The 27,223-nt window shown below is 37.8% G+C and overlaps 1 protein-coding gene across 1 annotated transcript in view; it reads right to left on the bottom strand.

The window, feature by feature from the left end:
- The window catches only part of NCBP1 (nuclear cap binding protein subunit 1), a 32,425-nt gene that overhangs the window by 4,885 nt on the left and 317 nt on the right, over positions 1-27,223 (bottom strand). The window contains exons 2-20 of the mRNA XM_062600118.1: positions 27,057-27,142; positions 26,154-26,254; positions 24,498-24,654; positions 22,575-22,682; positions 21,153-21,274; positions 20,587-20,656; positions 18,708-18,923; positions 17,442-17,539; positions 16,112-16,175; positions 12,766-12,876; positions 11,898-11,962; positions 11,112-11,174; positions 9,652-9,726; positions 8,842-8,945; positions 7,893-8,015; positions 6,626-6,728; positions 5,022-5,115; positions 2,358-2,461; positions 1,482-1,596 (exon numbers count right to left, since the gene is read on the bottom strand). Of these exons, the coding sequence (XP_062456102.1) occupies positions 1,482-1,596; positions 2,358-2,461; positions 5,022-5,115; positions 6,626-6,728; positions 7,893-8,015; positions 8,842-8,945; positions 9,652-9,726; positions 11,112-11,174; positions 11,898-11,962; positions 12,766-12,876; positions 16,112-16,175; positions 17,442-17,539; positions 18,708-18,923; positions 20,587-20,656; positions 21,153-21,274; positions 22,575-22,682; positions 24,498-24,654; positions 26,154-26,254; positions 27,057-27,142 (1,979 nt within the window). The remainder of the gene's footprint in view (positions 1-1,481; positions 1,597-2,357; positions 2,462-5,021; positions 5,116-6,625; positions 6,729-7,892; positions 8,016-8,841; positions 8,946-9,651; positions 9,727-11,111; positions 11,175-11,897; positions 11,963-12,765; positions 12,877-16,111; positions 16,176-17,441; positions 17,540-18,707; positions 18,924-20,586; positions 20,657-21,152; positions 21,275-22,574; positions 22,683-24,497; positions 24,655-26,153; positions 26,255-27,056; positions 27,143-27,223) is intronic.

Below are 27,223 nucleotides of genomic sequence, written 5' to 3'. Positions count from 1 at the left end.
TGCAATGCTAATAAAAAGGGCTTAGAAAAGCAACTGAGTTTAATTTTATTCTCTGTAGGAACTTATTGTTCCCTGTCTACACAGGTTTCCTAGACTTAAAATGCTAAAGGACCAGTTAGCCCTAAAAGAAAGCACACAAACCTTGAATTCATCCAGTAATACAACAATGCACTCTATGGGTGCATAAAAATTTGATAGTTTACTTCCTTAAAGAGGAACAGTGATGCTACACAGCCCCAGCCTGCAGAACTACTCACTGTTGCATACAAATGTCTTTTTATGGCATATCATTCATTTAAAATATTCTGAACTGAAGAGCTGCAGCAAGATACAGGTACTGCAATTAAAACACTGTTGTATTTGTTCAGAGGTGCCAGAAAAGCTCTTTGCCTCAATGACTGCATCCAGATCATCAATAATCATGGGCATTTATCAACTGCTGATCAATGCAGACTGAGGATGCAAGTAACTATGATGGCTGTTGCCGGGAATAAAGAAAACAAGATGAAGGAGCTAGGCACATTGGCACCTGTTAGGTCTTAAGAGATCTCTCAGGATATTCATAGGAAATAGTGACTTGTACAGGTTCTTTCAAAAACACAAAACCCCCAAAACCCAGAAAACCCACCACCTCTACCTGCTGGCATGCCATGCTGTGCCAAATTCAGACATTAACTTAGGCAAGTGTTTTAAAAATAGCTAAGAGTTTTGTGCAGGTAATCATACTTGCTGACTATACACGAACAAAGGCATTCTCTCCTCTCTGCAAACCACAACGTATTTATAAATTGGCTTCATTCTATCAGGGTTAACTACTGCATTCGGCAATGCTTCCTTAGATCCCACCCTCTACAGCTGCCCCAAAAGAGACAACCCACACAACATTTTACTCTCCCACTTGGGACAACACAACACATCAGTGGTGGCTTGACAGTTACTTCACTGTATATCACTTTGTGATATATAATAATCCGTATCATGCAAAAGTATTTAAAAAACGTATGAAGGATGTCAGAATACAACAACATCTGTAAGAACAGTGTCGGCTGTTAACTTTTCAACAAATCACTGTTTCCATGAACTTCTCACAGAATCTAAAAGAGTGCTATTTAAAAGCACTCACCATAAACTTGCAAGTAAACTGTAATCCTGTCTACTATTATCTAGTAAGGTAACTAGAATGAAAGTTAGTATGCAGAATACATGCTTATATTGTAATAGAAACTTCTGAGAAAAAAAGCTTGAACACAGCAAGAACATCTGAATTCCTTTAAAGATCTGACTGATTTTTTGGACTTTAGCAGCTTTTAGAAAGGTATATGGAGAACATGCATCCAGTTTTTCTTTTTAGTGCTACAAGATGACCACAAGTCTGCAGACATGCTTCCTGAGAAGCACACTTTATTTGGTTCTTTCCCAGAACTGTGTCTGATCGCACAACTAGAGCCTGAAATATTAAAAGTTACAAACAGATTGCTCACTCTTTTGTGCTGCCGTGCCAATCTTGCCTTAGTCTCCTCCAGTTCTTTGTGAATCTTCAGAACATGCTTGTTCATTTTACGAATTGTGGAATGTAAGATTTCCCAAATATAAAACCTAGGAAAAACAAAACTCAGAACAGTAAGTTATACACCGTTCCAAGATGCCAGGACTCTACCATTTAACCTCTTTAAATTCTTTTTATTCAAATCACCATAACAGCATGATTTTTCACTGCAATGTATTAAAAATGTGTTTTCTTACAGAAAAATGCATCTGAAGGAATTTACAAAACTTCCCGATTATTGTGTATTTCCTGGAGCGAGCATTCAAAAAAAAAAAAAAAAAAAAACAAAAAAAACCAAAACAAAAACAAAAACAAAAGCATACTTGCGATGTAAGAAAGCTTAATAGCCATTTCTTTTCTTTTTTTGCACTAAATTTTCAAGCTAGCATTTTATTGCGTACACATTCTGCAACACTGCCAGCATGAAACTGACCTTTTTGACTAAATTTCTCCCACTTCAGTGAGTAGTGTATTGAGAATACTCCCAAGATACATACCCTAACCACAAACCAAGACTTCACTAAGCTAACTAGCAGCTATGCAATACAGACTAATAGTCCTTGGAACTAGAAACAGTTTCCAGTGTTCAAAGCTACCTGCAAAATGGCATGTTAATAAAATTCTCTCATTACCCTAAAAATTCATACCCCAATTGAGACAGCAAAATGCTGAAGTACTATTTTGTAGAAGACACAAAAGATTAATTGTACTCTTCTCTTCCACTACTTAGCTTTCACAGAAGAAACCACATACTAGCTACTTAAAATAAAATTTACAGACAAAAAAAACCCCTAAGGTTCATACATATTACCTAGTAAAATCATGTGCAAGCTCTGAAGAAAAGATCCAGTTTGCTACTGCAGCACAATCAACGATTTGTGTCCGAATCATCTTGTCAACAAGCACAGCAATCATCTGGATTTTAGGAAAGAAGAGATGGACATTTCCATCAAAATAAGAAAAAGCCTTGCTGCAACATGCAATCTTATAAGTACTTTAGCCTTAGATACAACCAAAGATCATCCAATGCAACTCTCTGTTAGTCATCTGAATGAGCAAAGCAGACATCTAGTTAGTTTAGCTCGAACCTGCTCAAATTCGGGGAGCTGTATTAATTATATAAAGCATGCATTCACATTTTGTTCAACAATCTCCTTTACTTTTCATGAGTGATGGATCACTCTTCACTACTGTATTGATTTCCACCACTCTCAAATTCAAAGATACAGATGAAGTTTGAAATTAGGCATAACTGAAATAAGCCTGTTTGATTATCTGATACCAGTATCAGAGAATTGAACCAGAATCGAATCCCTCTTACATATTCACAAAACAAGAGTAACTACTAGCCTACTCCTCTTGCACTGCAAGAGTCTTCAAGTATGACAGTAAGCTCTTTGCAGGATTTCTTCATTTTAGGACATAACCATCACTATGCAGTCAATGGAAGTACTTACTACAGGCCTTGCCATAACCATGGGAGGTTCGCGAGCATCAAGCAGATAACTGCAGAAATCAATTACTGTCTAAAACAGTTCCAAGCTATTCAGAATAAAGGATTAATCTTAGTTACTCATTTGCCCGAATGTCACAATATCAAAGAACTGCAATCTAATGTATTTATCCTCGCAACCACCCATTCTCCAACAAGGATGAGTAACAAAGCTCCTTTAAAAGAAGAAAATTGAAGTAACTGAATGAATCATACAGAAGATGCAGGACTCATCTTTCAAGCCCTAGGATAGCATCCTATACCCTATTTGTCTTCCTGCATGCGAAGAAATTTCTGATTACTCAGTCTGATCTTCTGTGTAACCCAGGCCTAGGATTTTGGGAAAACATTCCATCTCAATGTAAAGGTTTCTCTTTATGAAATCATCACCACAACCTTACTAAATTGGTCCAGGAAACCACTGACTCCTATTGCTAAATCATTCTCTGCAGTAGGGTTCACTCAGTAGCACTAGATGCCTTGCAAATACTGCTGATACTCTGAATCAGCCTAAGACATGTTCCCATCTATAAGGTAGGCTTTATATCATAGGCACTGAAGTACGTGTAACCATATGAAAACAGACTCTGGGCAGATGTCCTGCTGTCCACATACCATCTCTTCTGTGTGCCAGAGAGACTGTGAACTCAAGGAAAATAAAGTGCTTGATCAGAACCATAAAGCTGAAAGCTGTACATGCAGGAATTGAAAATTTAAGTTCCACAAGCAAGCTAAACAACAGATCTTTCAAAATTTACTATTTGACATTTTTAATGTAATTTCTGTATGCTCATTAAAATCTAACATGACTGTTCAGTCTGGCTTTGAAACCTCCATCTCATTTTGGTCATAAAGAAGTGAAGAGGAAGAATATATAGATATTATGTTCTAATATGGAATTTTTTTCTGATCCAGTTAAATGACAAAGCAAAAATTAAGTCAGACTGTAACATTTTGAAGATCAGTACTTGGGAAGTTTCTTTTTTTCTTCACTTTTTTTTTTTTTCTTTACATTCTATTTCAGAAATACCTGTAAAAGATGTTACTTTATTTTAGGCACCCAGAAAAACCTTCCTGACTTTAGAGTACTAAATTTTTCCCTTTAGTAACAATAGGTTACTAGGTTCAGAAGCAAAGATTGCAAGAATTATCCATTTTTCTCAGAGAGATCACATCTGGAAGAGTAGCTTATGCAGCTTTGAAGTACAGTTCACTTTCAAACACAAGAATGTGCAACACAAACACACCAGTGAGAGATACTAAAAGTAATTAATGTAAGTAAATTCAGTGCAAGTTTCTTATGCATCTCCATTTATAGAAGAATGACAGCTGAGGGAAGCAATAACCACTGTGAAGAAACTGAACAGCTTAAACAACCAAGGCATTTTTCATAGGTCTTTCAGGGTATTATTTCCTCTGGCTCAAGAATTAACTTAACCACTACACTGTCAGACTGATCTGTTCTGAACAGTTAGAAACTGCAGGTCTACCTACTCTGCCCATGCAGAACTCCAACAGTCTTTGCTGTTTATTGCATGGCTTTCACTAACAATTGAGAACAGGCACACACACCCTCAATTCAATGAAATTTCTTCATTTATAAGAATTTAGTCTATTTTTGTGTTACAGTATCTACCTCTTGGAAGATGAAAAGAACTGTTCTAGTATTCCAGTTCTGAACAGGAACAGGTTTTTAGCAGAAATTTCTCTAAGTCAAATATAGCTCAAAGCCAAGATTTACAATGACAGCCTTTGCTCTCCTACACTAAACTTTGAGGGGAAAAAAGGCCTCACTGATGAAGAATATATTTTATGCACAGTCTTCATTTTTGGCACTGTTAACAAAAGTAAATACAATCTGAATTCTCCTTCAAATGAGAGCAGAGAACAGTGAATGTATTTTTAAAGTACAAAAAGCAAATTGATTTCTTTTTTTTCTTTTTTACTTAGCATGATATTTTGGGAGACATTACACCCTCTTACCTGTGGATGATTTTTCCAAACCTCATATACAACCCTCAGGACATGGAGTTTCCCCTCGTCACTTTCAGCAAGTGTTTTGAAGACTTCATGAAACCTTTTAAGCATAGATTTAAGCAGTCAGTGGAGGGGTTGTGACCAGGTCAAAAAAGCAGCAGATGTGAGGCAAATAGTTTAGACTGGCCAAAAGAAATCTTGGGACAATCTGTGGCAATTCTGGAAAAACTGCCCCTGAAGAACATAACTGACCTGAGCTAAAAATGCTACAAGAGACCTGACAGCAACTTAAATCTTAATGGCAAATCTGCTCTCTGAAGTTGGGCTACCCTTCCTCATACTTTTAAAAGCAGGAGACACTTATGCTTGGTGTGCTTATCTATACACAGCTGGAACAAAATCTGCTTTCCTTTGAGCCTTAGACTTTGCTCTTGAAATTGCTTTCTGTAACTTTAGACACTTACCCAATATACCCTTATCGAGGGAAATGCTGCTAGAAGCTCTATTTTAGCAGAGTATGCTGACTGCTATTAAGCGTTCACAACCCAACTTATTGTAATGTAACTAAAAAGCTTAGGTGACTGATCTTGTAGCTGCCACTGTGACAATATCACAGCTCTGAGTATTCTCTGCACCCTGCCTCTTGTACTTCTAACTGCAGGCTATCTACTGCTTGTTATAAACACTGCCTTTTTTTTGTGACAGCTTCATAAATTTCTGTCGGTACTTAAAAATAACTCATTAACACAAGTTATCACCTTCTATATACTAAGACCACTTAAGAGCATCTCCCAGGTACACGGTACTAAAAATAAGCCATTTTATCTCATTTTGCTAATGAAGTAAATCCCTTAAAAATTAAAATACATCTTTAAGGGATACACTACAAAATATTTTGAGATAGATTTTATTTTGCTTTGATAAATAAAGTTTATAGCAAGCTCCTTTAAAGATTTGTCTTTGTTTTTATACTTACTCAATATTTTTTGTGTGCTATTAGTAGTATGAGATATTGCGATGGGAGCTTTCCAGCCATTCCAATGTAAGAAGATAACACCTGTTCCTCACAGTACTCAGCAAATAAGTAATTTTAAAAAGGACTCATGTGCCAAACTGTCCAATTTGCTTTAAAAACTGTTAAGAGGAGGTAAAACCTTCTTGCAAATCTAATCCAGATACCAGTTAATATTTTTCAGTACAAGACAGATATTTCTCAAGACTGTGCAGTATCACGTACAAAGAACTCAAATATACTACATTCCTCAGAAAAACCTACAGAGCTATACTTGTATCAAGACCACGGATACGCATAGATGTGACCAAAACTGATCCATATGTCCTTACTTGTGAGACTCTTAAAACATGTAGAACCCTTGCCTGAATGCAGGCAACACGGCTGTGACAAACATTTCTGTTAACTCCATTCACCTATGTAGCCTGGCATTTACACTACTATTCCTTCAGTAAACAGTGACGCTAGTTTTCCCAAAACATACCACCCATTGTGGAGCACCCAAAACACTGATGAAAACTGTGGTTCAGTTCTTTTATCAAGCATTCTACTGTCAGAACTAAACATTTCCACAAGCCCTCAAATAATGCATACTTACTTGGCCAGGGCACTGAAGGAGTGGCTGAAAGATTTTGCAGCTAGATGAAGCAGAGTTTGAACAAAAACTTCTATTTTCAGAGGGTTGAAGGTAAATCCTTCATCTGCAAGTTATTTAAAGTTGAAACAGTAAATACTTCAAGTAGAACTTTTTAAGGTAAGCTTTAAAAGACAACTTCATGTTTTAACTCGTTTCACAAAAGAAAGTTTCAGCAACCAGATTTTGCAATGCTGAGCTGGGAGTTGGTAAAAATTTTCTAAAAGCTGAAGATCTTGGTACTCCCATTTTGTCATGGGGAAAATATGCAGAAAGAATTCCATGTCAGTGAAGAAGGCAGCAGAAACACAGTCACACTGCAATCGCATAACAGCGCTGATGGAGAACGGCAGGGAATGACAGTGAAGGAAACTGCAGAGTCATGCAGCAGGAAGCCTGATAGACCATGAAGAAAGGAGAGTGGATGAGGAAAGGGGAAAAGGATTTGAGTACAGAGCTTGAGCAGAGGCAAATACGGGTACTAGAGGTGAATGGTGCTAAGTCCCCTGGACACTGCTGTAGGCCTACTGGTGATGACAGGCAGGAATGAGAACACTGGTTGGCATGCGTTCTTAAAAGCAATCAAAGAAAAAAAAGATGTTACTGGTTCCCAAGTTAAAAACTGGAGCGTTGCTGCTTTCTGCCTGCATAACAGTACTTGCAAATAAAACTTACCATGCAAATTGTTTTAAAAGATCACTTCTCAGACTCCTTCCAGCCCACTAGAAGACACAGGCTTTAGGAATTAAGCTTTGTCTGCAGCTGCAAAGCTATAAAGAACCTGAGTGGAGTCCCATTGTGAGTTTCTATGTACAGGAGACTAAACCCACCATATTAGCTATCTTATGTGCCATGGGACCGTATTGAGAGAAGGTGAGCTGGAGGGCACAAGCACTTGATCTCAGGGGCAAGGCTGACAGCATGAATTGTGCTCTGTTGTCATAGGCAAGGAGAATGTTAAATTCCTTTGTGCTACCTCTGTTAATAATTACTACATCTCAAGAGTTGTGTTACTTCCACTAAGAAAAATGGGCCTGCTGCTGCACATGACATGTATAAAACAAATCCTGACAATTCTGTATCATTTCCATTTACTGTTAAACTGAAACTAACTGTTAGATGGAAAAGCATATAGCGGTTCACTTAACCAGCACACCCACAGCAGTAAAGGATAGCTAATTAGATACAAAAGGAGTAACAGCCTTGCAATGCTTAACAGCTGAACTCTTACCATCATCATCATCTTGGTTTGGATTAGGCACATCTTTTAAAATGCTGAAGATTTCATCATTACTGGCCTTATTTTTAATTGCAATTGTTAAACAGAGGGCTACAGTATATCCAGGAAGAGACCCTAAACAAAAGCAAAAAGGACAAGAATGTAGAACACACAGTGAAATTTTTTTTTCCTAAGAGAAGCAAGTATACTTCCCAGATATGCCTAAAACTAGCTGCTCTCAGTATCACAGTCTACATCGCTATTCTATAAAACTGCTCAATAGGTTTTCTAGTGTTCACATCAAATTCAAAGCCTTTGGTAGAATCTTTAGAGTTGAGGCCAAGAAATCACTTTCTTGTCTAAAGCTCTGCTCCAGTTTCATCTGATTTCCTAAATATACAGTATTTCTTGATGATGACACCTTTATAATTAAGGACTGTCTTTGTTCTCAATAATAAGAATAACAAAGTCTCTTTCTACCTCAACTTTTCTCATGTTCTGCTGCCTCTGTATGCTTCATTAAACCAAGTTTACTGGCAAAACCATTCCACTGTTCTATGAAGTTCAAAGATAAGTCCACATTATGTTTCGCTATGCTGACTTCTGAGCGCAGTATTCTGCCTGAACAGGGAAAATGGATAGTATTTCTAATTTTAGATTTCTGACAAGCAATGCAATGCTGTAGTGCCAATGCCCAACCATCTCAGCAAGACTGATTTCATATACACGGATTTTCTTTTCATTTTAAAGTAATCAAGAACTTTATCAAGTAGCAGGAAAATCCAAACTTAAGCTATATTACTTGCTCTCATTGAATGTATTTACCTCCATCAAAATCAAGCATATTCACTTCACCTGTATTCTTCATGACAACAAATGACATTATGCTCAATCTTGTGTGTTCCCTTGCTCAGAAGCACAATTTTCTTCAACTTGACCCCTCAGCAACTGTAATACTTACTATTACTTTCATCTCCATATTTGTAAATGCACACTGGATTTGCAGGACTGAGGACAGAAAAGCTTGCAGGAACAATGTCTATTATTCGTTGATGGTAGGAGAGCCTGGAAAAAGTAAGTTTCACATCAGTTATTCCTACTGTGTGGGAATAACTTTAAAGCAATGATTTGAGTTAGTCCTAAAATGGTTTTCTTGTATTTAAGTCTTACAGTACAAAAATCAAGATTTTTATTCAGTGCAATGACAGTTTGTGTGGGTAGTAAGAGCTAACTAAACTAAACTTACTAGTAGATATTTTATGTCTGAGTTTATTGATACTGGTGTTTCATCCTCAACGCAATTAAGTTAGCTTGTGAAAAGATTAAGAGGCGAGTTGATAGTACACTTCATGCAGAAGACTAAGATGCTATGTAGACAATTAGTAAAATCTTGTATAAAAAGCAGGAAAAAAAGTTATCATTTCATTTTCCAGATTACATCACTCTCACGAATGTTTAATTTCACTACTAGAGTGTTCAGTGAAATGGAGGAATGCCACATGCAAAATGCGGTTGTTTTGTAGTACAATGTTCTCATGCTTTCTGTATTGCATTCGCTGAAAAACAGGTGACTTCCTGCAGGATGTTGATTTATGCAGGCTTTTGGAACATTTTGCTTTCTCTCCCCTATACCCTTCCCTATCAACAATCCTTAGCTTTTTTGGAAAGTCAGTAAAAAATGGAGTCATTGCGAAGAATCTGCCAATATCTGGAAGTAACGCTCAAACTTGGCTTTAAATGCAAGTAGGAAGATACTAGAAGTCTTACTTACCTCATGCATTTTTCTAAAACTTCTCTCACAAATTTGGGTTTTGGCTTTTCAAGGTCCTGAGTAAGACAATCAGACCTATCAAGGGACAGAATGCAACACCTTTTAGCAAATGAACATGTTCTTATCTTTTTTGGCTTGGACTGGCAGGTACAACATGTTCACTGTCTATGTTAGACTATTAAACTGTTTAGGACTGTTTTACAGTGTAGGCAGTTTTAAGATAACAGGGCACTTTATTACTATTTCCTTACTGGTCATTAGCAACCACGGAATCTCATCTTTATGTAATGTATTTCTGAGTAGCTCCCCTCTCCTACCCACCAAAATTAAAAAGCACTGTGCTTGTCTATTTTCCCTTTTTCTGTGTGAACAAACCTTGCGTGATTCCATTGTCTGTTCCTCGCCCACACTAGTTTTTGAACTTTTGGATGATATCAAATGCATTTCAGTAAAAGAAAATTCTCAAATACAGGTTACGCTTACAAGGTTTGTGAAAAGTGTCAGCTTGAGAGAGAGAGAGACCTACCTAAGTGCTCCCACCAAACAGCATTCCACCAAAGAAAGCGTACCTGACTGTAGAGTGCTGCCTGGTCAGTCAATATGAATGCATGCTAGGATAATGGACAGGCACATACGCCCACATGGGGACACTAGGAACCCAAGCAAAACCTGCAATGATGAGTCATAAACAGCGCTGGACTCCTCTCCACAGGAGAGCTAGGCACACTGGCTACAGAAAGCAAGTATAGTAGCAGGTTGAAGGAGTTGGGTTTAAAAGAACTTAATCCCAGATGAGCTTTCTGTGTGGGACAGCTACAGGATGAACATAAGCATATCCATAAGCATTGTCCCTGGAACGCAAAACTCTGAGGAAGCTGTAGTTAGACATTGAGGGAGTCCAGGGAGCTTCTGCTAGAGGTATGAGTTCAGGATTTGGCATAAGAAAGATCTGACAGGGCCAGATCTGCTGGAACTTAGGGTGCAAAGACTTTGCAGGGTGCCAGTCAGGAAGCAGAAACAGATCATAAGGTCACAAGGATAACTGTTACAATGAAAGTTGTAGCTCAGGACAGAGAGAGCAATATTACCCAATGAATACAGGAACCAAAGGGAGGAAGAGTCACGGCAATTAAATGTAAGTTGGGGAGCTGCTCTGGGGAATTTTTTAACAACTGACTGAAGACATGACAGATCAACAAGGAAATCACGTTTTTACTTCCCTTGTTTAGGGAACTCTTATACTGGTTTGAGATTCAAAGTCACCCAGGGATGTTACAGTGACTAAAAAGACACGAAGATAATCTGCCACAGAACGGTGGAAAGCAGGTTAAGAAAAAGATCTCCACAGAATTAGAGGAAAGCAATTAAATAGGTCCACTCTGCTTTGAAGTTTGCTGTGTAAGTTCGTCAGTTTAAAGGTCTTGCAATATCAAGTTTGAATTACAAGGAGAGAGACTTACCAGTCTTCCCAGCTCCAACGGAACTGAAAGTTACTCAGGTGGTGAGAAAACCAGTTAATAAACCTTTTTCAAAAGAAGAAAGTTCCATTAAACATCAGAAGTGCAGGAAAGCTTTTCACTGAGATTTTCTTATAAATGTTTTCTACTTGTCAAAGATAAGCCTAAATTCTCCACTCTGAAGCCATCACAGCAATAAACAGTTATCTGTGCTGACAGATACAGAAGACTGAGTTCAGAGAGTCAGAAACCAGCCTCTGTAGACAAACAGGCAGTCTCTCATCTTCTGCTGTATAATACAAATGAATGACATTAAAATAACCAATAAAATGGAAACCTATCATGAATCAGGAGACTTTCATATTTTTGAATGTTAATTATTAGTTCTCCTTCATAATGTACATTTCACTCAAAAGGCAAAAAAATAAAATCACCACCACTTTCCTCCTCTAGGTTGCATGTGTGCCGTAAATCCATTTCGAACCCTCTTTTCAGACCAATAGCAAGCAGAGAGTAGGACAAAACAGAAGAGAGTCTAAGTGTGGAAAAATTACCACAGATCTTAACTGTGGTGTACAAATGACCAGATTGCTAATCCCTGGAAAGAGTTTCTGAGAAGGAGAGGCAAGGCTATGTCCTACACCATCTCTTTAGATGGCTCAAGTCCATAGCCCAAAAAACATTTTGTAAAGAGCCACAGCAATGACTTCAGATGATTCTTTTCACAGATGTACTAATACACAATGTACATAAAGTACATTTTCCACTGTTTTCAAAACACATATTTACCTGTCTATACATGTTGTATTCATTGTATCCAAACGCATGTAGAGCATTTCTGTGGCTTGTGCAAGCTGAAAGTTTATTTTTTATTAAGGTTAATAGAAAGTTAATAAATAAATTAGATGTTACTCCTTTCAAATTTGAAGAGAAGTTCATCATCTTTTCCTACTGACAGCTCCTTGTGTCTTTTCTAAAATCAGGTAAACCACAGGAAGTCCAAAGGTGGGAGGAGGGCAGGGCAGGAGAGGCATGCAGACCAGTAACTACCACCTCTCTCCTAATGCAAACCATTTTTCTTCCATGCTTACAAGGAGAGTGCTTTTGCTGCTTGGATGGGAAGCCGGAAATCCCATCATATGATAATGGACCAGTATCTACCTCCTTACAGGAGACACTTCCGTAGTCTAACTCTTCTAGCTTCACAAACTGCTGTTGATGCAGCACATTTCACACTGAAAAAAGAATGAGTATTTGCAGGGTCATTACCACAAAAGATCTCTTAAGTTGATCACTTCCTTTCCTTCTGAGGTTTTAATTTCTGCAACTATGCCGTGCATTGTCCAGATCTAAACAGGTAGCAGGGACACCCAGAAGGGCTAGTATTTTATCTCTGGCTTAAAAGATGACTTACTGGAAAGGTGAAAGCAAGCATCAGAGCTACTTCCAGGAGGCCGAAAAGTCTGCCCAACTGGCAAACTAAGAAAGATTGAATTTGTGGTTAATGAGCTATGCTTCCTTCACATGAGTGTTACAGGTGAAGTATAATGCAACTGCTGTAAAATACGGTATTGCCAGTAATTACTGCTATCTCATTTTTGGGAGAAACAAAAGAAAAAGACTTTTAAAATGCTCTTCAACAGAACAGAAAGGATACAACTTGTGGTAAAGAGCCAGGCTGAAGTTTGCACAGTTCAATGAGGAGAGTTGTGTACATGACCTCGATATGTGGTGGAGATGGAAGCTGGAACAATTCTGCAAATATTACCTGTAAGAGAACAAGGCAGTAAATCAGACTACATTCAGACCTGGCCTGCATAACCATCAGCTTCAGAATGGTGAAATCAATCTTAACCAACTACATACCAAAAAAGGCTCATTTTATTCTGTCAAATGCATGTTCTGGGAATAATAGAGAAACTTCCAAAGACAGTGCTAACACTGTACAATAATACAGCCAAACTTAACCGCTCTAATCATTTTATATTAGCTCCATACACATAGCACTAGCATCATGTATCTATTACATCCAACAAATACTCAAAAAAGTAGAAATGTCCATATAGTTATGAGATAATGCAGTGTTACCACATGATCTAGGCAAAGAAGGAAGACAAAACCATCCATTCCTACTAAATAATACACTCATTAAACATGTTAAATGAAACAAACATTTAGTATGAAAAATTACTTTCATGGAAATTACATCTGTGCTTAAGATTCTTAGGATAAAGCCACAACCTTCAACTGAAAACAACAGTCAGTATTTCATATAGCAAGTACATTTGTAGCCCTTGGCTGACTATTACTTAAAAAAAAAAAAAAAAAAAAACAGGGCAAAATCACACACACATCTATCCTGCAGTCAACACTTGTGTTTTTATTTTCAGGTTTGCCTATAATCATAGCACACAAGTCTATCAGGACTACAAAGAAGTGATAAGCGTACCACATTCATATTTGAAGTCCTGTTTAGTTTACATGCCATTCTCAAATAGATTTAAATTATGTGAAAGGCATTAGGAAACTCAGACTCATTACAATCAGTCATTGTTCTCAGCGAAAACTTTACACTTCTAAACAAACACAGAAAAGAGGGAGTGAAGTTTAAACAAGTAAACTGTTGATAATAATCCTCTTATCAGTGTAAGAAATCAGCATCTATTTATAGACTTATAGACAACACATGAAAAGCAGAGCCTAACACGGACTAGAACTTACTAAAAGAACGGACTTGAAAGCAAAGAGAGACTAGAAGAAGTGAAAAACTTTTCTATTAAAACAGAATTTGAAAATACTGTCGGGACAAATATGGCATGGGGAGGGGGGTCACCTGTTAGGCACAAAACTGTTCCTACTCTCAGGATAGGAAATAGCAACAATTGGGTAACAAGTCACTATCTGAGACCTTGCTTAAGGTCATGTTTCTGAAATTTATTAAAATGCTCATTATCAAATGTTCAGATGAGTGCTTCAAACTGGCATAAAATAATTTGTGAAAATATCCAGGCCATGACAAAGACAGGGCACTGACTACCTTCATGTCTCAACTCTGTCAAGCGTAAATTCTACCAAAAGCAGTCAGAGCACAACACACCACTCCAACAACCCAATGACACTTTCCGGTCATTTTCTGTTCATAAATACCAGTAATATCCACATATATGTCTATGAGAAGCTACTGAAAGAAAGGGGACACATTTTGAAGTGCTTTGCACAGACTTGGGTAGCATGGAGCATTTTGCACTTGGCCTGACAAAACACTGAGATATAGCCTTGGGGTATTTCAAAAGCAGACAAGTTGGAAAGGTACTGAGCACTTTCAAGTTATATTTATTTTTGCCTTACTGTTGCATTCCAAACCTTAAATAACACTTTCCTCTATTTACTAGCCCAAATTATTTCTATTGTTCGATGCTTTTCTGCCAAGCAAAGGAAATTTCACAGGTGGAACTCTTAGGTAAACAGTTGTTGAAAGCAACACATCACCAACTTGACTGTCAAAACTTGCAAGGAAACAGTAGAAAGCAGACTGAATTAAGTCTGCAAGATCCATACTAAGCCTTAAAAATCACTGTAGTTTTATTCAAAATAAACAGTCAAGTGCAAGAGATAAAGTTAATATTCTAAAATAAATCTAAATATATATGAAAAAAAGGAAATTATGACAGTTTTAGGCAAATGATTTGTACACTAAACATTTCTTCCTGTGATTTCATCTACAAGTGCCTTTGTTATTTTCACTTTCTATGGATTTCTAAATAATCAGAGAATTTAAGGCCTAGAAGTAACATACTTAATCACAATACTTGAAAATAATATACAGTGGAGCATAAAGCACCCACCCAAACCAGGGTTTACAGTTACTGAAGATACTTTGATATGAAGACAGAAAAGCATTGTTTATTTTAAGATTTCTCTTCTTAATTCAGAGTACAAAAATAGGATCAAGCCAACCAAAAATAAGTTTTATAGCATTCAACCTATTTGGCATTTTGGTAAAAAGACAAGTTTTCAATACCATCTTTATTAAGGTAAAGCATAGATAAGATTTTTGTAATAAGCTCTGAAACTCCTTCTTAGTTACTTCTTCATAAAGACTTTACATGACAAGTTGTAAGTTTTAAGAGCTGAAATCTCTTAAAACTTTTCAATTTGTGATGGAAATTTGTGATGAAGTTTTACACAGATCTGCATTTTGATAACACCCTTGAAACAAGCCAGTAAGAAAAACTACATTCCTCTTCTAATATATATTATGTTTATTAAAAATACTCCAGTACAGAGGATGCCCAAGAAGAAAATATAGCACTATTTTACCAGAAGTGCTTATAAGTGGCTTTGCAACACAATCATTCCAAGTAATTTAAAAGATTCACACATAGCATCACCAGAGCATCTGAGGTTGGAAGGAACCTCCGGAGATTGTCTAGTCCAACCTTCTGCTCAAAAGGTAGAGTGACCTGGAGCAGGTTGCCCAGGGCCACACCAGTCAGATTCTGAGCATCTCCAAGAATGGAGACTCCACAAACTCCCTAGGTAACCTGTTACACTTAATAAAAGGATAAAATAAGCAAGTAACTAACTAAAAACCTTCAAGTAACTCAAATGTAGCCATCTCTTAAATTGCCTTGTACATTAGAACAAGTAGCATATTTGAAACTTCAAGAAAAGCTTGAGAAATACTACAACCTGTCATAGTAATGCACTAAGTAATCTTGTTTCTTTGACCAAAGCTCCCAGGCACCATGTTATGGAGAGTAAGGGAGGAGGGGGGGGAGGGGAGAGGAAGGGAAGGGAAAGAAAAAAAATTAAAAAAAATTATAAAAGAAAAGAAAAAAAACACCCAACTGTACAGAATCTGCTCATTAATGCCTTTGCTTTAATTCAACAAGGAAAGGCTCTCAAGCCAAAGCAAATTTAAAGGCTTTATCATGCTTTAACTGAGACATGTTACTTGGAAAATAAAGAAACCAGAAAATAGGTTCCTATAAAATGCATACCTCTACTATATGGTAATTCAAGGGGATCTTGTTATTTCCTGGATAGCTCAACAGCTGTGCAGCACTGCAAAATAACAGGTACATTTAGTTTAGAACATAACACAGCATTCATGACAAACATTAAGCAGAGTTACAAGAAATGCTTAACTCCATGCAAGAGAAAACCTTACAAAGCACATAAAATCAACTGCCCTTCCAAAGACTGCCCATTCATCCACAGAAATCTTACAACAGGAACAGTACAAGATCATATCAGTATTGCCTAAACCATGGATTGTAAGGACATATTTTATCTGTACTCAGTTACACCCCTTGAAAAACATATTGCTAAATAAAATGCAGTTCTGCATAAGTGATCATGGCAAGCTGAATTCTTGCATGTGTCCACCAACACCTAACAAACTAATCTAGTGTATGAAAAGGGGGGGAAAAAACTCCAAACAACACATGCTTTCAAGTCATTCTCAACTGTTAAACTCATGGGCTACATCAGAAATCCTCAGACTACAAATTCTTCAACTACTGTCAGCTCATTATCACCTATTACAATTACAAAGCGAGCAACTACTACTTTCCTGATTTTTGTTCTGGCTCTCTGGCATTCTTTAAACCTTCCTCTAAATCTTATTTTCCTCAGAGGAAAAACAAAAACAAAACAAAACAAAAAAATACCCCTCCACATACACACACACACTTCAGAACCCTGAAGTTCTAGTTTCTGCTGAATCAAAAAGCAGCACCCAAAAACCCGCATCACATACCATGTCCAAAAGCATTGCTTCTGCCCATTTTTTTGCACAGTAAACTAGTTTGGTAGCTCTTACTTGGAAGGATGATGTAAGTTGCAGATATCTGCAACAAATCATCTGGATTATCAGTTACCCACATCAGGTATTACTCAGACAGAAACAAAGAAATGCAGCTGGACTACTTTCTAGTACTGCTGAATTCAAACTAATAAAATTTGTTGGACCTGCAATCGCTCTCCAGAGGTAGTTCACTTCTGCAGTGTAATCCTGAAGAGAAGAGAATGCAACAACAGGAAGAGCAGAAGTAGGTTTATGAACTCTGGCACAGGACCAGCTACAGACAGAATCAGTTCAAGGCTGATTGTGCCTGAACAAATCAGCTGTTTCAAAATTCCAGGAAGCATAACAGATATACTCTCTGCACCGGTGCATGTGAGTGGTCAGGTACCCCGCATTTTTTTGCCACACATCCTGGATTATCCAGGAATTCCCTTCCCAAGGAATCCCTGTTCCCCTGGATGCTACAGAAGCTGCAAAAGCATAAGTGGTGTTGGGCCCAAAAGCGCTAAGTGTCTCCCTACCAAGTCTTTCTCTCTTTCCAGTGGGATTTGATGATGCAGTGAAGGTTCTCTTCTATTACAAATCGTTCAACGGAGTGACTGCCAGGCATGACAGGGCCCTGGTAAAAACAAACAAACAAGTAATTAAAAGTTTTTAAGATTCATGGAAGATTGCTGCTTTTGGTGATACTATGGTTAACAGCCATCCTACATATATTTACAGCTGGAAAAGTTAGTCCAACTTCCACATAAACACACTGATCTCTCAGCCACCCCGTACCATTTAGGACTGAGATCCCAGCTGTGACAGTTCCATGCAAACCTCAGATAGGTATTCAATATCAAAACTAACACTGGATTCATCAAAAAAATGATGGCACAAAATAAGAGAACATCATTATAAGATTACATAGAGTATCCACCTTACCATGCAGCTTTCGTCCCTTTTCCACTCTCCTCCTTACCTGTTCCCAAAACAAGAGACTCAAACTGCAAAAGTTTGGAGAAAATATGAGAAGCACGACCTGGCATACAGAAGAGGTTCTGTGCATGGAGCAATTAGGCAGGCTACTACCATGCAGCCTCAAAAAGGCATGGTTGAGCCCAAATATGAAGGCAACTTACAAAGTCAAGAACGGCCTGGCTAGAATACAGAAAATATAGCGCACAGTTTTCTTTGTTACAAAAGTTAGGGGCCATCAAATTAAGCTACAGCATAACAGCCAAAGGGAGGGAGGAAACTACTTGGGGGAAAAGAAAATACTCCATATTCATTTTCCTGTTATTACGCACTTCTGTCTATGCATTTGCAGTGCCAATGCTATGCATTCAACCAATGCTGAAGACAGAATATTGGGCCAGACAGACGTTTGACCTAACCCAATCACTTCTTTCTTCCATACTCCTCTGTTGAAATTCATTGATGCATATTGCAGAACAGTCTTGATGCATTCCTATAGGTAGCTAGGCTGAGAAAATACTAAAGTCATCGGTAAAATGGAAAGAAAGATTGCTATCTGGAATGTGGTTATACGAGTACAGTACAAAAAATCCACTAGGGAATCCATTCAACATAGTCATTTTCAATGAAAGCATGCAAAAGCCTCATTTAAGTTTCCCTCACAGATCTGCTTTGTTAGGTAACTTATCACCTAGATCACTTAGTGACCTAAGACTGCTGGATCTTCAAACCACTAGCCCTTCTGGGAGAAGGGACATCATATTTTGGTCAATACTGCTTTGGTACCCTGGCTGCAAAACCAGCTTTCCCCCACAGCAACCACATACCTCAGGATCATCCGTGTAGTCAAACATCCTAAAAATAACCCTTGGCATTGGGTACACTGAATCCTCAGTGTGAGGTGGAGGAGTGAATGGAGGCAGATTGTGTTGCAATGCTTCACAAAGAATGCTGTCAAAAGCCAAGTAGGGCCTCAGAATATGTCGTTCTTGCCAACGATCTTTTTTCAACTTCTGAATCTGAGACCAAAGGCAGTCTAAATACTGAAGGAAAAAGACAAGAAACATCAGATACACTAATCCTTGTAACAAATCTTGCAGCTCCTTGGACTATCAAAAACATGTTTCTTAAATTCTGTATTATATTCAGAAAAAAAAATCAGTTGGCTTAAACTGCTTATTACAGATTGTGTGATTTACTGATTCAGTAAACCAAGAAATAATTTAAGAACTCTAAGTACCAGAGTTTCTCCTAATCCCACACAGCATTGTGTTAGTAAAGTTTAACGGCAATCAGAGTTTTAAAACACCAAAATGCAGCCCAGGAATTCGAGCAGACTGTCATCCTTTGAATCTGTTAGCAAGATCACAGAGTGACTGCAGCCACGAACATTAATTAAGATACATAATATCAATATTACAGCCAAAGAGACATTCTATAGGATTGACATGCTATTCCCAAAGCAATCGAAACTATCAACTATTTCATATTTGAAACAAATACAGTAATACTGAACATTAAATATCTTTGCCATGGTTTTCAACAAAATTGTCAGTTCCAGCATTATCCCAGAGATGGCATAGACACCTGTACAACTGGCGATAGGCTTGCTTTGTTTAGCTGCTTTCTGTGCTCTTGCTAACAGTAGTCCAAGAACTCTGAGGGTGGGAAGGGGCCCACAGACCCCTAGAGTCTGTGGCCTTACTGAATGCAAGTTTAAAGTTGTAATTGATACAACAAATGTCTTTACATGCAAGTGGTTTGCATTTATTGAAGTTATTAGACATTACAAGATGTGGACAAAGTCTAGTTAACAAGTTCACCTGAAGAGAGCAGTGATGCTCATGGTACTCTGGGTACTATCTTGAATGCACTCTTCCAATCTCTCTTTTAGTGAACTAAATGAGGAAATCTGGGTATCTGGCAGGCAGAATACACATGTTGATAAATCCAACCATAATTAGAGAGCCTATTTCTCCAAATTATCATAAATGGGACTCTTACTAAGATTAAGAATGGATGCACAGGCATCTGATTTAACCAGAACTGCAAACTAAAAGGATCATGTTCCAGAACTTCCCAGATCAATTTAAATCTTATCATATTTTCCAATTGAATTTGTCCCCTGAATAATTTGAGGGAGGAGACAGAAAAATGAGAGGCAGCATTTGCCTTTTGCGTCACCTCTCCGCTCCGATATTTTTGGTTTAACTGTGAAACAGTATTGCATGGTAACTGCTGCATAATTTTGTATGTATTTGTTTTAGCATTTTCTAGTGCTGAGAAAGCCAAGCCACCACAAAAAATAAATGCTCATACTATCTTTCTTGCAGAGGGAAAACATTAAGGGGTAAGGAATTACATCCTGCTTCTCACAAAGTTCCTTTTAGCATGAAGCCCTATTGCTGCACTTCCCAAAGGAAAGCTCCATTTTGCAACCACTCCTCATTTAGTAATGTTTCCTCAGACCAGCTGTCAGCAAAAAACAAAACACTCTCCTATCCACCCAATACAACCTCTAATTTAGGCCCAAGACTTAGAGAACTCCTTACCTAGAATCCACTGGGAATAATGACAAACAGGAGACAACGCAACAGTATTAACATTTTTAGAGGCACCTTTTAATTTTACAGTTCTAAAAAGATCACTTTAGCCCCAAAAATGTATTTCAAACTTGTTGAAAGAGTGCAAAGTAAAGTCACTCACTTCTTCTTGCGGATGAGGTTTATCAGCAGTCCAAACTTGTAACATGGGTACATGAATCTTCTGGCGGCGTCTGTTTAATGGGAAAGAACACTCAACATTTACAAGGCTGACCCAGGACAGTAATGTTTTCTTATAGTTCTACTACTATTTCATCTCTTCAGTTGAAGTCTATAGTATATAAACAATAGGTGTGTAAATATTTAAAGTACTACTATTACCATATCCAAACAACAGTGTCAGTTTGAATTACCTACACAGAAAGCAGGCTCACTGCACAATACTTTGACAACCAATCAACCACTACTCACAGTAGAGTTATAGCTGCAGATCCTCCAGCATGACTGAAATAAGATTTTAAATTTATAGTAATGCTAATTGATAATGCAATTATTAAACTTATTAAAATTCCATTCGACTCTCCATATGTTCTATATTCCAGGGGTCTTTTTCCCCCCTCAAGACTCTTCATATTTAAGATTTTATAATATTTCTAAATGAACAATAATCAAAGTAATTAATCCACCTTCTATAGGTACCAAGAAGGTTTTTTATGGGTTACAACTTACTTCAGATAGCTTTCTGTCTGAGACAAGAGGCGATCCATTTCAGCATCCTTTTTCTCATACAATTCTTTTCCAACCCAAGGCAAAGATGACAGAAATGCATACATATACCAGTCACATCGTACCTATAGGAGAAAAATAATGAAATCATGTACACAAGCAAGCTCTGAAGTATTTCAAACAAGCACCTCATTTTAATTTGTTTGAATTAAACACTAGTAAAACCAGTATTTCTGGGGAATCTAAAAAAATAGCTTCAGCTAAAGGAGCAATTAATACTTGCAATTAAGGTCATCCATCAGGAAAAGTGCCTAAAGGCACATGTCAGGCTGTTTAAAAAACATGAAAGTGCATTTCAAAGGACAGATATTTAGAACAAAATATATATGGAGATGCATTTATGTGCCCTTGAATAAAACACTGTATGAGTGAAACTAGTTAAAGGTCTGTTACTGCTCTTGGCTTGATTGACTTGTTTGACTCCTTGTTAGTAACAGATATTAGGAAAAAATGCCAGTTTTTGGCATTTTCACTGGCAATTTCAATCTGCCCTTTGCTATACAATCAGGAAAGCCTAGTGCTATGAGACTATTCCTATCGTAACAGGACAAGTATTCTTGATAAGAATAAGGGATTTTACTTATTTTTGCACTCATTTACATTACAGTGTAAATGTCAAAGTTTTGAGTCACACTAAATTTGACATATTCTCCTGAGAAACCACAGTTTAAAGGGAGACTATTTCCAAAGTCTCTTACACTAATGTTCAAATCTTTCAAAGTTCTGCTGCCAAGCTGCAGGAAGAATTCTTTGTAAACAGTTTTGCAGCTGTATGAAGTTTTCCTCTGATCTTATCTACCAGCAGAATGATTTACTGGTTGACTCTTCCTAGATAGGCCAGTGAAAGCTCATACACATTACAATGGCCTTAATATGACTTTAATCTTCTTTAAGAAGCTTAAACAGAGAGCTAAATTCAATGCCCACAGCCGATGGCAGATTGACAAACCATGAAAAATATAGTCCTGCTTAGAACATACTGTATTTAACTTGAAACACGGTAAGCAGACATAAATAAAAGATTATAACTTCTGGAGTCCTTCTCTAGGTTAACTATGTATCACAACTGTACAAAGTTGGCAAAAAACAAAAAAGAACAAAAAACACAAGCTTCACACACTTTCAAAAATAAACAGAATTAGTTCACTTCAGCTACCTCCCTATAGAAGACCATTCCTATTACTGTACACATATGTTTTCTAACTGTCATAGGTTCCTTCTACTCATCCTAAAGAACCTCCACATTACAATTTCTTTCAATCATTACCTCTACATCTTCCTTATTCTAAGCATAAATAAAGAAGCAATGGTGCGATATAATTGATTGAAAACAGCGATAGATGAGGTTACAGATCTTTTGCTTACTTGGGGTACATCTTCCTCTTGTGTCACGCTCACAAAGTTCTCAAACATAGCTACCATTGAAGGTGCAGCTATCACATGACAATTCACAAGATCAGATAGAAAACGAACCTAATCAGAAAAAACAACTTGTTTTATTAATTTATCTTTGCAACTGACTGCACAAGAACAAATAAGTATTACTCCAACTATTAAAACAAACCATCAGTAAAAAGAAAATATCCAGTAATATGAAGGCAGAAATACTGTATGCTATACACATCTTTCAACTCTGAAAAACAAGTACCATAAACACCATTGAAGACATTACTCTTTATAATATCTCGAGTGTGTTTCACTCCAGTAACACTGAAAGGAAAAAACTTCTAATTAAAAAAGAGTGGGTAAATGCCGGTAATGCATTTAAAGACACGCAGACTGGCTCCCACTACAGAAGAAAAGGCCAGGCATCTCTCTGCTCTGCAGATCACTAGAATTACAAAAGCAAGGAGAGGAAAAACAACCCAAACAAACAAAAACCCTACCCCACACTGAAGATGAGTTAATCCATTGCTTCATGAGTCCAGAAGTGCATCAGGACACAATGGGGCTGAATCAGCAGGTCATTTACACAGGCCTTTCACCCACAATGAATTTCTACAATTATTTACTCCTAACTACAAATAGTTTCACAAAGATAGTCTGTGGGGGAGGGGAAACCAGTGGAAAGCTGGAATTTTCAGCTTCTATAAAGATGACAAACTGACCATGCTGGGAATCAAATGGCCTTACTTGCCTGAGGAAAAAATTCTCCACAGCAGGAATACATTCTTGATTTGATAACACTCTAATAAAACAGAAATGGTAATTCAAATATAAAACCTTTGGGGCAAAACAGTGCTACCAAATATCATGAGATCTGGGAAGGTCTTGTTCCCCCCACCTCTTTTCCTCCCTTTTGACTGCTTGGTATCATGCTCTCAGACCTAAACAGGGTAAAAGACAACACAGGTATTTGTTTGTAAAGGTAAATGTTTGGGAAGGAGTCTAAGGGAAAGCAATTTGGACTAAGCACATGGGTCAAATAGCAACTGTGATGAAGGAAAGTCCAGCACTCTTACTTTCCCAATATCCTCTGCACTGAATAGTCTTTGAAAAGTCCTTGCCAGAGCTTAGGAAAGCTTTCCGCTGCCACACTCTTAGTCATCTGTAAATGAGCATGACCAAGGAAACCAAAGCCAAAGGACAATACATTCAGAGTTCTAATGAGGATTTATTAACAGGAAAATCCCATGTTGGAACAGTAGTCTCTTGGCAAAATATGCTGAAATACTGGAACCTTAATTTTCAGGCTTTACAAGAAGGAGAGCTGTTGGCAGTGAACTTGTTACCAGACAGGTTGGAAGTTCTAAAGTAGTAACAGCCAAATAAACGCTTTCAAAAGGAGACTGCACTGAAAACTACCTGCTTGGTCATTGTCCCCCATTAGCAGCATGAAAACATACACTTGATAACAGCTAAATACTCAGTAAGAGCCAGACCATTCATTTTCTACTCCACTCCCCCAAAGAGGCCACAAGAACAACATACACCTCTGAACACAATTAAAATGAATGGTTTTTACCTGTCCATCTTATCTGACTATAGAACAAGTTGGGGGAAGGGGGAAGAGGAAGCATCACTTATTTACTGTGAGTTAATTTGTCATCTCAAAATATGCAGTTGGAAGTTAGTTTTGCAAACGTAGTATGATTTTTCTCCCCTTAGGAAGGAAGTACGTTTTACGTAAGACAAATTCTCCTAGCACATCTGTGGAGCACTGAATGTTAATGCCAGAAATGACTATAGAACAGAAAGGTTCCAGCTCTTCTAGATGTTAGAAGGAACAGTAAATCAGGCTAAAGGGTGAGGGGAAGAGGAGGAAAAGATGTGAGAAATATCACTTACTAAATACACAGCTTCATTATACATATTGACTTTCAGACATTCTTTAAGCTGACGAATCATGGCTTCTACAAACTCTCCACCAAAGTTGTAGTTCCTGGCATTCAGCAACCCAACTAGTGTTGTGTAAACAGTAAGCTTTTCTGGTAACAGACGTGCACTGACATCAAAAAAAAAAGAAATATAGCATTAGATGTGTTTATTCATCATGTGACACATCATTTGACTCACAATAACATAGTACCTTAGAATTTGCTTATTTGAAATTAAAATCATCACATAAGGAAATTACAACTGCTAGGCTGATTTTTGATTTCTATTCAGTTGACAATATTTCAAAGACAATCTTTTTTAGAAACATTATCATTTAAAAAAGCAGGTGCTACCTGCAACTACATTTAAGGCATTTGCTTTTTAATTATTTCTATCTGGTGGGTATTATGGCATAAATTGCGACCTAAACAGTGCGGTTGCCACGCTTCAAGACCCTTGCAGCTTTAGTCACTTAATCAACAAAATTATCTAACTTGGACAACAGCTATTACTGAAAATAAAACATAAAACTTCAGTCTAGAATGACAGATACCGGAGTTTTCTAATTGCAGTATCTTAAGGACTGCCAAAATGTATAATTTTATAGAAACCTTTGAAAATATCAGACATGTATTTATTATATATATAAATAGTAGAATTTATGCTACATTCAGCAAACTGTTTTGTCATTTTGTTATATAGCAACAGCAAGATTACATGACAGTAACACAAGTTTTACATCATTAAATTTGATTCCAACTTTCTCAAGTCTAAGTAATTGGCTTTACACGCAGTGTAGCAAAACATACAGAAAGGTTAGGAGCTACTGTAAACAATTCATTTTCCTCAATTATTTTTGTATGTATGTAAACTAATGCTGTACTTTCTGAGGCATCTTATTACTACGGGAAATGATTTTACCATTTTTCTTAGATTAGCCAACCGCTATAAAATGGATGCAGTTTCTATAAAACTGCAGCAAGAGCTAGTGCTACAATATTCTCCTTTTCCATCACCCCCTTTCTCCATATACTACTGTAGATACAATCCTTTCTTGGGCATATCTTTAGTGAGCCTGACAAATGCATCTCTGTACTTGCGCTTCCCTAGGGAGAGTAAAAAGTACAGTTAACCATGCAAGAGCCTACATCCAGCCTTTCTGCCTTCCCCAGCTAGAGAAGGGGCATACAAAGACAGGAGCATCTCAGTGCCAGAGAAGAGGAATGGGCAATACAAAAAACAGTACAGACAATAGAACTGATTCAGTATTAGCAGCTAGTAGTTCTGGTACCTTAAGCATTTAATTCAGAAACAGGGAATTACCCAGTATCATTGTACTCCTCATCGAAATTGAAGAGCAATTCTAAGGTTACTTCCATCTTCTTCATTCCTTGTGCATGTCCCAAGTGAAAGTACAAAGAAGACGGAATTTCCTTGAATTACACCTTCTACCTAACAAATTTGTTTCCTTATTGCTTTTTTCTGGAGCAAGATAAATACCAAGCTATAGCAGCATTTGAGAACTAAAAGCTGTTCTTGTCACTTAAACCACCTTAAAAACTTCATTTTCCATTGAGTAGAAACAAGAAAACACCTCCCAGATTCCCAGACTCTCTGCATACATACACAGTACACAGAATTCTTAGTATCTTGCTTTTGTAGTTTGGTAGATCAGCTTCCAAAACACCAGCTAGGCCCTCCAAGTTGCTCTCCAAGGATGAGGTACTCTAAGAAAGAAATAGAAAGTTTCCTGATTAGTCAGGCAATATCAACCCATTCCTAACTTACAAAGAAATCAAGTAAAAGCATTATTTCATGTTATCTTCTTGTTAAGAGAAATTATTCCAACTCCGTTAGTGCTGCAGAATTTCTCTCATGCAGTAGAAAGGAGGAGTGGAGATCACTAAGAATGGTAGTAGCTGTGAGCTCACCTCCCCAGTAAGGAGCTGTAATGCCTCCTGTGAGGTAAGAGTTAACATGGCCTCAGAAACCTCTTGGTAACAAAATTAAACAATAAAATAATGATACCAAGGGAAGCGAAACACCTTCATAGTTCATTTTTATCTTAGACAATACACGTGCACCATCATTCGCATCCTTACCCTTTTCCACACGTTTTTATTAGTCTCAACCAAGTCAGGACTTGAGACCTGGTCAACAGCCAGATCTCATTAATTTCTCCCATACCTTAGAAGACTGGAAGCAGCAATAACATTCACAGACATAAGGCAGTAAGTCTTCAGTGCTGATACTTTATCGCTGCTTGAAAGAACATATGCATTTAAGAACTCTCCCTTTTTGGCACCTGAATTTATGGAATTTGACAGCTTTCTAATAATCTTAATGAAAAAAAAAAAAAAAGAAAGCTTTTTCTGGGGAGGTGGTTGTTTTGACTGCTGTTGGATCACTAATGTACAGCACCATACAAGGCTAAGGGGCTAGGGGTGGGGGTGAAGGAGACATTTTGTCTCCCGCCCGCTCCCCCCAGGATCCCACCGCCACCGGGCCGCACGGCGTCGCGCCGCATACCTTCTCTCCCACCCGGCATATCAGCGACTCGAGCCTCTCTTCGATCTCCGACGGCTCGGACGTCCTCCGCCTCTTGTGGGGCTGCCCTGCTCCAACACACCGAGCGCTCCGTCACCCCTCCGCTACTGCCGGCGGGGAGCGCCCCACCACCACCACACCGGCCCTCC

Source organism: Rhea pennata, chromosome Z (genome assembly GCF_028389875.1).
Source record: "Rhea pennata isolate bPtePen1 chromosome Z, bPtePen1.pri, whole genome shotgun sequence".
NCBI lineage: Eukaryota > Metazoa > Chordata > Aves > Rheiformes > Rheidae > Rhea > Rhea pennata.
This window is presented reverse-complemented; position numbering and strand designations above follow the sequence as displayed.